This window comes from Astatotilapia calliptera, chromosome 3, assembly GCF_964374335.1.
Source record: "Astatotilapia calliptera chromosome 3, fAstCal68.1, whole genome shotgun sequence".
In the NCBI taxonomy this organism is placed as follows: domain Eukaryota; kingdom Metazoa; phylum Chordata; class Actinopteri; order Cichliformes; family Cichlidae; genus Astatotilapia; species Astatotilapia calliptera.
Genome location: NC_137424.1, coordinates 70,928,326 through 70,939,000, shown reverse-complemented (window position 1 = coordinate 70,939,000; position 10,675 = coordinate 70,928,326). Strand labels below are relative to the sequence as shown.

Below are 10,675 nucleotides of genomic sequence, written 5' to 3'. Positions count from 1 at the left end.
TCTAGCCGGAAGGCGAACAGGTATGTTTGTGTGTTGTACTTATTGTTTACATTTCAGACAATTTGTAAATGTATTACTTAATTGTTAACAAGTTTATGAGTGATCTAGCAGGCTGATGCTAGCACCTCTTGTGCCTTTTCTGTGAATTAATTAGCATAACGGAAACGTGGTTATATCAAGTGAATGTTTATTTTGTTATATGTTATGATTACAGCTCTTACGATGTGTCTATGGTAACTTGTGAATAAATGGGTTGGAATACCCCACCATGGTCCATCCGTAATGATCATTGAGTGCATCGTCTGAATAAAGTCCGGCTGGAATGCTACACATAGACATATGGGTACGCGCATACACAGGCACTCAAGTGCTCCTGCATACACTCAGACACACAGAGTTTGCAGCACACTATGGGGGTTTTATGATGGGTCGCTTCTACAAAACTGTGTTTCACAGACAGAAGAGTGAAGATCTGCAGAGGAACACCGGCCTGGCACATCTCCCCTTCTAGAAGATGCATGCTTAAATGAAGATGAATAAAGTTTTTTGTGAAAAGGACTACTGAGTCCGGTGCATCTCTGGAGGCCCGAGGAATAAAAAGAACCGGGCTGAAACTGATTACTTAACACTTATAAGAAATGAACAAAAAGAAAGAACACATTGAGCAATAAACTTACCTTGACTTAAATATTTGTTCGGGTTGCTGTTAGTGACTGATGTTGAGACTTTGTGCATTTGAGAGTACCTAAAGAATTCATTTACAGTAGCTTGCAAAAGTATTCGGCCCCCTTGAACTTTCCCACATTTTGTCACATTACAGCCACAAACATGAATCAATTTTATTGGAATTCCACGTGAAAGACCAATACAAAGTGGTGTACACGTGAGAAGTGAAACGAAAATCATACATGATTCCAAACATTTTTTTACAAATAAATAACTGCAAAGTGGGGTGTGCGGAATTATTCAGCCCCCTTTGGTCTGAGTGCAGTCAGTTGCTCATAGACGTTGCCTGATGAGTGCTAATGACTAAATAGAGTGCACCTGTGTGTAATCCAATGTCAGTACAAATACAGCTGCTCTGTGATAACCTCAGAGGTTGTCTAAGAGAATACTGGGAGCAACAACACCATGAAGTCCAAAGAACACACCAGACAGGTCAGGGATAAAGTTATTGAGAAATTTAAAGCAGGCTTAGGCTACAAAAAGATTTCCCAAGCCTTGAACATCCCACGGAGCACTGTTCAAGCGATCATTCAGAAATGGAAGGAGTATGGCACAACTGTAAACCTATCAAGACAAGGCCGTCCACCTAAACTCACAGGCCGAACAAGGAGAGCGCTGATCAGAAATGCAGCCAAGAGGCCCATGGTGACTCTGGACGAGCTGTAGAGATCTACAGCTCAGGTGGGGGAATCTGTCCATAAGACAACTATTAGTTGTGCAATGCACAAAGTTGGCCTTTATGGAAGAGTGGCAAGAAGAAAGCCATTGTTAACCAGTGTTGGGAATACTATTACTACGTTATTAAGTAACGCGTTACAGTAACTACGTTATTATTGTGGTAACGAGCACGTAACTAGTTATTATGCCAAAACCAGGAACGCGTTACTCGTTACTGGGATTTAGATAGGCTCGTTATTCATTACTTCGTGTGGTGGTTATTGCGGAGCTTCCACAGATTCAATAACATTAGCAAGAGGTGGAGGCCAGCAGGTGGATGAAGGAAAAGGGAGGCAAAAGGAGAGACCCGAAGCGGCCGCCGGTCCGAGTGTCAGGTGAACTGAACTCCAGGTAAGAAGTTATGACCTGCAGTCTATCTGGGTCAGATATGAACGTTTAGTTTAGTTGGAGTTTATTTTTGTTATGCTGACTTTTTCGTACTGCGTGCTAGCTAGCATGATGGAGTTTCTATACAGCTGGGTGGGTGCTATGAAGTTAATGATGTTGAACTTTATTTTGTTCATAAGGTTAGTTAGTAGAGTTGCCAACCGTCCCCTAAAAAAACGGAATCGTCTCATATTCAGAGAAAATATTAAGCATTTCGTATTGAGGTGAAAAGGAACACAGTTTGTCCCGGACTTCAGCTACAATGAAAAAGACACAAAGCTGGAGTTATTGTGCATCTTTACACTGCACAGCTGCCTCTTCTTCTCTCATTCCCTCCCCTCCCTCTCCTGTTTCTACTTCAATCATGAAACTAATCAATGATCAGCTGATCGGCTTTTCTCTCTTGTTTATTTATCGCCCACTTTGCGCCAGAAAGAGGAAACCAGCGGATGTTGCGTTAAACAACAGCAGCACGTTTGATCAGCTGTTGTTAGAATTTATTTAATATTAATTCCTAGTATCAGCTGACGTTTGCTGGAGTCACAGCTGTAAAGCTGCTGGTCATGATATCGATTTGGTTATCTGGTGAGAGGGAAACATGAAGATGAAACTGAATCATCAGAGCTGAACAGGTGATGGAGAAACAGGTTTACCTTTTAGGTGACATAAATGAGTTGAAGGGAAGTTATGAACTGTTTCTGAGAGACAAATAACACCAGGATCCTTTTCTAAGTAGCTGACAGCTGGTAACTGTGCAGGGGCGGATCTAGCAAAGTGTTGCCAGGGGGCCAGGTAGGGCATTAACAGGGAGAGGTGGGCACAAAGAAATACTTTTCTTTCTTATTCTCATTTAAAATGTCTCGCTTTTAACAAATAATTATCTGAATCTTACAACAAACAGTTGATAGATTGATGCATATATACCATCAGAACAGTGTACATCACTGTCACAACAGTGTTTATTTTCATTCAAAAGCTTTATGATTTTTCCTATAGTGGTGGGCCAATCTCTAGTCAAAATGCCCGGGCCGATTTTTTTCACCCAGTCCAACCCTGTATGCAGCTCATCTGCAGTCTGGTGTTACCTGCATCTTCCTATTCAGAAGGAAGAATTTCCGAGTTCTGAGTACAATCGAAAGCACCACGACTGCAGTTTTTGTGTTGGATGTAAAAAGCAGGCTAGAATCATGCAGCGGTCAATGACGGTCCAGGCGTGCGATTTCTCTCATGGAAATATGCACATTATTTTTTCCTTTCTATTGGTAGGTGGCACAGTGCACTTGTGGCAAGTAAGCAAGCTAGAAGACTTGCTGGGTTACGGAAGCAACACATTAACAAGAGAATTCTGAGTATGATTTATATATAACACAGTTATATATACAGTGTCAAAGGAACCTGTCTTTGAGTGAAGATTTAAGGTGACAGGAAATATAAATAAATGCAGCTTGAATCTTTGCTGCAGCTCAGTATTTGACACAGAGTTCATTCACTGCTGTAATAACTAATAATGATTGAAAAGATAACTTTAATATTGGCCATATTATATTTACATCACCAAAGTGAGATGACTTTAGTCTCATGAACAACATTAGGTAATTGTCATTTACTAGCTAATCTTAAAACGACTGTTCAGTACAAAACTGAGGCCCAATAATCATGATTTCACAGTCCTGTGGTCTCAGCCTCAGATACTTGTCAAATCAAAGCTCATGTAGAAACAAACAAACAAATGAACAAAAGATTTTCTCCTTCATTTCTGTCAAATAATGCTGTATGAAACATTTCCAGCTGTTAGTGTCTTGGTTGCTAGGCAACCTGGGCAGCATGATGGAGGCTAGACCGTCCTATTTCACAAGCCTACAAGCCTGTCACTTCCGGCCTTAGCGGTCTTTGAGTACGCGGCCCTTGAGGACATTTAAGGCTGCAGACCCTGAATTGGGATACAGCCTATGATTCACATTTTACATTAACAACATCCTCACTCATGGTTTATATATGGCCACTAGAGGGAGATGTTGGACTTTAAATACTAACTAATCAGTCAAGTTAGATGGTCACCACTACCGTAACATATTTCTGCTGGAGGTTGCTTCCTGTCAAGAGATATATTCTTAAACACTTCTTCAGCTTCGAATCAGAGAGGAGAAACACACAGATTTACTTGCAGTAAGGGCAGCCACAGAGCACTCGCACGGGAGTGAGGGCTCCGGGACCTGCGCCCTGCCACTGCCCTGGTCTTTATTTATATACACCAGTGGGTGTGTTTGTTCATTACATTTGAATGTGGATGTGTGTGTGTGTGTGTGTGTGTGTGTGTGTGGGGGGGGGGGGGGGGGTGTCAGAGTGTGACCCCATAAAGACTTCCCTAAACCTGCTGGTCTGGAAGTCCAGCGGTTCATCTAAACAAAAGGCACTTAGACTAAAACAGATATAGCTACGTTTATCCTACCATAAAACAATAAGAGAAGGTACAACCTCTCCCATGCTCCCAGGATGTTGGTGTGAATGCCAGAGCACTCTGGAATGCACACAAAGTCTTTGCAGACTATTAAGGATCAAACATCCTATCACTACACAATTGATTATACACCTCTAAGCATATATGGTTAAATATTTCTTAATACAAATGACAATAATAAAATCTAAACCCATCATCACCACCCATGTTAGGAAATCAGTTTTACCTCGGTTCTTTTATTCCTCGAGCATCCAGAGATGGCACCGGACTCAGTAATCATTTTCACAAAATCTTTATTCATCTTCATTTATATAGAGGCGTCCCCATCATAAAACCCCTATGGTGTGCTGCAAACTCTGTGTGTGTGTCTATGTGCACGAGCACATGAATACCTACATGTGCGCGTTCCCACGTGTCTATGTGAGTGCTCGTGTGTGTGTGTGTGAGTGCACATGAGTGAGTGTGCGTGTGGATGTGTGTGCGTGACAGTTAAAACACTGTGGGTGTAGGTGACTCCCTAGATGTCATAAAACCCATCTCCCTTCCAGACCACAGTTATCCAGTTACAAATGTTGAGACCCCCACCCATACATCCTCTGGGGAATTTCCACTCAGCATTAACTCCTCTTTGTCTTACTTTCACAGTTCAAGTGGGGGAGGGGTCTCCTACAATCTACTCCTAAGTTCACGACACAGTGAAGCCTTTATTATATTGAGGGCAGTGTCTCTACAATAGTTCTACATTCTATGTTAACACATTTCTAAACTCTAAAATAAGCTAAACACTCCTACACCCAACAGCCTAAGTCATCAAAAGGTCAACATGCAGTATTCTACCATATGCAAACTTATATCATTAAAAGATTATACTGACTACCTAAGTACAATTTTCTATTGACACTTCCTGTTAAAAGGAATGTTCTCCTTCTCACTTTCACCAATGTCCTTGCTCGTAGGAATATTTGGGTTTTCTCTGTTTTCTTCTATTATTGTAGAGTTTTTACCTAACAGTTTTAAGTGTCTCGGGGCAAATGTTGCAATTTGACACTATATTCACAAAATTGAACTGAACATCTGATTTAACAAACAATGACTTGATTTAACATTTAGCTTTTATATTTTACATTTCAAATTTTGTTTTAAATATGAAAGGCTACAAATATTTTTCTAAATGTTCTAAAAAATGACTCGACAAAACATGTTTTTGTTAGGTTTTGAGCTAAATGTGAAAAAATGTTGCCGTTCATTTCAGCATGTTTCGCTTTACAAATGGTGCCCCATAGTGATCTACTCTAGCGCTCGTGAACGTTTTCTTAGTGTTAACCCGTGACTTCGTCTAACCAACCTTTCCTGTGTGTAGTTTTCCCAGACCTCTGACCTACCCGCCGTTTGGACGTGTGTGAGTTGGAGTGTGAGAGAGCCTTCCCTTTCCCAGACCTCCCTTTGGCCCTTGGAACCCTGGATTCCTCCACTGTATATATTCTGCACCTGGTGATTGTGTGAATAAAACTGGTTTTTGAACTGAATCCTGCTCTGACCTGAGTCCCCGCGATCACACGTGACAGTCCCAGTGTACAGCAAGCTGCATACAAACCGTTTTTGTGTTTCCTGATATTTGTTCTTGGTAATGGTAAATGGAGGGATTATTATATAGTGCTTTTCCGTGCTATCTAAGCACTCAAAGTGCTTTACAAAAAGCAATTTTTTTAATCTGATGATCTACAGCGTTTTCTGTCTAACATTCACATACATTCATATTCTGATGGAGGCACTGGAGAAAAACTTGGGGTCAATATCTTCCCCAAAACAATAAACTGCATGCCCAATATTTGGCAAGCAGGCTGAAGCAAAAACAAATTAAAAACACTGACCTTCTAATCAGCAGAGGACTTTCTACACCCCCTAAGCTACCCCAAATGTTCTGCTAATAGAAACACTGGATTTAAAAACACTTCACAGATTTAAAAAAAATAAATAAAAAGTTACACACTCTATGCTCGCTCCTCTTCCGTAGGTGCTGAAGTACAGCCACCCCTCTGTCCTCTGTTTGTACATCTGCGCTCATGCGGTGACCAAAAATAATACCTCATAAATGTGTTCAAAAAATTAAGTCTGCTTTAAAAATGTGAGAGGTACAAAGTAGAGGCATTTTGTGCCAAAATGCAGTGAATAAAAGTAAAACGTTTCCAGAAAAACAAATGCCAACATAAAGTACAGATACCTTAAAATTCTACAGAAGTACTATAAAGATTTATTTGTACTTCGCTACTTTCCACCTCTGCTACCTCCTGCCTATGACCTGGAAAGGAGAGCTCCATCTTGAAATGTGTTTCAGCTCCTAAAATCTGAGCTAGCGAAACAAGCCGATGAATTAGCATTTCACCCTCTCTTTTAAATTTAGCCATTTCTGCCTCTGAATGGCCTCAAACTGAGGTGCTGATTCCCGTCACAGAGTGCAAACTGTTCTGTCACTGAGTGTTGGAGGCCATTGAAGCCTCCTGGAACACGTCATCAGTGAAAATCAGGGATTTGATTATGAGGTCACAGAGACTGAAAAATCTACTCTTTGTAGGTAGGTTTCCATCCAACAGGAACTGCTCTGAATATGTACAACAAACATAAAAGGGAAAACCATGGTGTGCAGTTGGAGTACTTTCTTGGTCCAACCTATAATGAAGTATTATGGACCACATTAAAAAAAAAAATTAATCATTTTGAGAATACATTCAATATGTGAAGATTATAGTTGTGTTTTCAGACAAACTGCCACGATTGCTAGAACCTCAGAGTTAGTGATTTCAGAATCAGATTTAGTCATAGGGATGGAACTGGTCTCTTTTTTTAGTGCACAAACACAGTGTGGTTATCGGTATAAGAACTGAAAAGATTGTGTTGAAAGATGCATGTGGAGATTTGTATAAAATGAAACGGCTGGCAGTAGATAGATAAAGGGTTATCGATGGTTACACCCCTGTGCTATAAAGATGTATATTGTATCACAAGATGACTGATCAATTTGTTTCACTTAGTCACCTACATAAAGTTTTGTAGAGAGTATAGCAGCTGTGGCAGAAATATCAAATCCTTTTTTCTCAAAATTGAATTTTAACTTGTTTCTGGAAAATAGAATTACAACTTCAATCTCACCGCCATTATTTAAAAATCCCTGAAAAATCTGTACTCTGTTCTCCATTAAAATCCCATTTTAGTTCAGGAGTAACATCATTAAATTTGCTTAAATTTGTTTGAGCACATCAAAACAACTTTCCACTCACCAATTTATTACTTCCTGTTAAAGGGAACAGCCTCTGTTTCATTTGTTTATCTGCTGCAGGGTATCAACAACAACAAACCCAGCCCCATCATATAGTACGTAAGGTTACTGTAACACCTGATCAAGACATGAGAATCCGTTTGATCTTACAAACAGCTGCTAAACCTGAAAAACTCATTCAATGATTCAATGATTCTGATTCCATAACATACAAGACACTGAATTAATTAATACTGAGGGAGCAAACCGTTATTTTTTTCTAAACATCAGTGGAAGTTGAGCTTTGAGTCAAACTGAAAACCTTCTCTAAAATAAAAATAGAAAATCTTAAAATATATATGTAACTTTTCTTTTCGTGAAAACATGAACAAACACATACAAACAAGATCTAAATAAAAAGAACGTAACATGAACGTAACACTGAGATGATCAGCTGACTTGGACAGTTTTGGTGACCTCAACTTGTGTTCTTCTTGGTTTTATAATCACTTTTTTTGAGTCTTACTTCAGGCAAAGTGAAAATATTGTGGGCATGATGATGACCGCTCTGTTATTTCAGCCCAAGTATTTATCAAACCATCGTCCATCCTGGAAAAAGTCTTTGGACTCCTCTGTTTTTTTTTACTTGGATGTTATCGTTTTAGTCTCTACAGTCACAGATTATCCTTATGTTTGATTTAGCAATGCAGGCTTTTCTGATTCTGTGTGAATAGCTGAGCCATTTCCATGGTGCAGTTCATCAGGAGGCTGGTATGAATCCTGACTCTGTTTTGGTTTTTTACATTTTCTGTATTTCAAAGAACCAACAACAGCAGCAACAAGAAGAACAGCAGCAGAAACTGACAGACCAACTATCAGTCCAACAGCTCCATCCTCTGTGTCTCCTCTTGTCTGACCTGCAGGTGAGAAACAGGTGTGAGGTGTCAGCTGTCAGGTAGGTGATGAGTGAAGAACAGAACAGAATCCATTTCCTCTTCAAACTGCTGTCAGACATTATCTACTGCACTCTGATCACATCACTCAGACCAGCTGCTTTCTACAAAGTCTCATCAACAACATCTTTAGAAAAAAACATCAACAACCAGGAAGCAGCTTCACCTCTGATCACACACACACTCAACTCTACTCACTCACCTGAAACAGTCAGGTTGACGGTGTTGATGGTCTCCCATGATCTTGTCTCTCCACTGAAGACACGACACTCGTATGTTCCAGTATCATTAATCGTCACATTCTTCAGAATCAAAGACACGTCTCCATCCTTCATCTGTCTGTCCTGCAGATCCACCCGGTTCATAAAAGATGGATGTTGACCATCAGGATCAAACTGCTTGTCTCTGTACGAAAGTATATATTCATCTCTCAGGTCAGCTCTGTTCCACTCCACACCTATGATGTTGTTGTTTGGAGCTCGACATGTAAGAATGATGTTCTGTCCAGACTCAGCTGTGATGTTTTTCTGGTCTGAAAGAGGAAACAACACAGAGCAGAGGTTATATTACACATTGTTCACACTGACAGTTGCTGTGTTCAGTGATACTGAACAAAATGAGAGCTGTTATCATTGAGAGGATGAGGAGAAGATAAAGGTGCTGCAGAGCTACATTAAGTGAAATCTAAGAGGAGGAAAAAATGTTTGTTCCAGCTATCATTAAAGCGAAAAATGCTGCTAGCACATTTAGTGCCACTGCACACCCACCCTCAGCAGATCTAACTTTAATTCTATTCCTGCTGAAGCCAATGTGTCTTTTCTGTTTTTGTGTTTTCTCTCCTTTTATAGTTTGGAGCATTTTTCAAAAAGCCAGAATCTCCTATTTCCATAGCACAGGGTTAGATTTAGTAGAAGGCTTTAACCCTCAGAGGGTTAAAACAGTGCTGTTTGTACCACTTTTTACAATAACCAAAGAGCTCATTATTTATAACAGCAGAAGTCGTATAAACACCAGCGATTCAATGCAGTTTTAAGAAGTGGTCCTTAAAGCCGGAGATATACAAACTGTGCTATGACTACACCCAGAGAGATTTATGATGTAACACATCTCCAGAAACCTGGAGGACTTAGGCTACGTCGCTGGGTTTTCGTTTGAAAACGCATCGCTTTCTCTCTGTTTTGGCCTCTTGTCCACACTGAGACGGCGTTTTCGCTGATGGAAAATGCAGCATTTTAGAAACCTCTTGAAAACGCATACATTTGAAAGCCGTGCTTTCACTTCGCAGTGTGAACAGTAAAAACGGAGACTTTCTATAACGATGACGCATATTAGTCATATGATGCAGTCATGTGACCAATTAAAGTAAGATAGCGGAGGGCATTATACAGCATTTGATTTGTTCGCTCTCAATTTTGACAGCCCTATTAAAGATTAATATCAGTTTGTACATGCTTCAGATAGCTTTTCTTCAAATTCTTTAATTCTCACTCGCTTTTGCAATTTTGTACTTTTGTGTTACTCGTAGCAACAACTCCACTTCATTGTTAGTCCATTTAAAAAGCTATTTTTTTGCTTTTCATCAACATTTTGCCGCGACGTTTCAAAGAGCCGGAAAGTAACCATTTGAATACAAGCGCGCTGATCCACACAGGTATGCACACGGGTGTTCACTGCTCATAGACTTAAATCACACCTTTCTTGGTTGCTACTTCAAAGCACATTGTGCGCTGTCTGTCCTGCATGCTGCACAACAACATTGAATATTTAGTATTTACTGCTGTTTACACTTAGCTAGATTAATGCGATGGTGTTGTGTTTAGTATGTTGCTTTGGGTTTTTTTTGCTTGTTTTCTATTCTTTCTCTCTCAACAGGTGATCCAGGAGATTTTTTTCCCTTTCTCACTGTCCCTCTCCCCTTCTGTTTTTCTTTTCCTTCATCTTTCTCTCTCCCTTTCCTGTCCCTCACTCATGTCTGTCCCGTCTGTAACAACTGAAAATAAAATAAAATAAATAATAAAAATAAAGGTCGATCAAATGGACCAATACGGCAATGCCACGATGATCCATTTGGCAAAATAAATCCATTGGGTATCTTTGTTGGTCTTCAGACAACAATTCTGACGGCTAAAGAACCAAATGGGACAGGCAAAAAAAAAAAAAAAAAAAAAAAAGAGCCGGAAA

General features: G+C 40.0%; 1 protein-coding gene across 2 annotated transcripts in view; it reads right to left on the bottom strand.

The window, feature by feature from the left end:
* Positions 1–4,564: 4,564 nt before the first annotated feature.
* LOC113018288 (junctional adhesion molecule-like) overlaps positions 4,565–10,675 on the bottom strand; it is a 71,997-nt gene continuing 65,886 nt past the window's right edge. For both annotated transcript variants that reach the window (XM_080299038.1, XM_080299037.1), the window contains exons 3-4: positions 8,697–9,026; positions 4,565–8,458 (exon numbers count right to left, since the gene is read on the bottom strand). In XM_080299038.1, the coding sequence (XP_080155164.1) occupies positions 8,229–8,458; positions 8,697–9,026 (560 nt within the window). In that variant the 3' untranslated portion in view covers positions 4,565–8,228. The remainder of the gene's footprint in view (positions 8,459–8,696; positions 9,027–10,675) is intronic.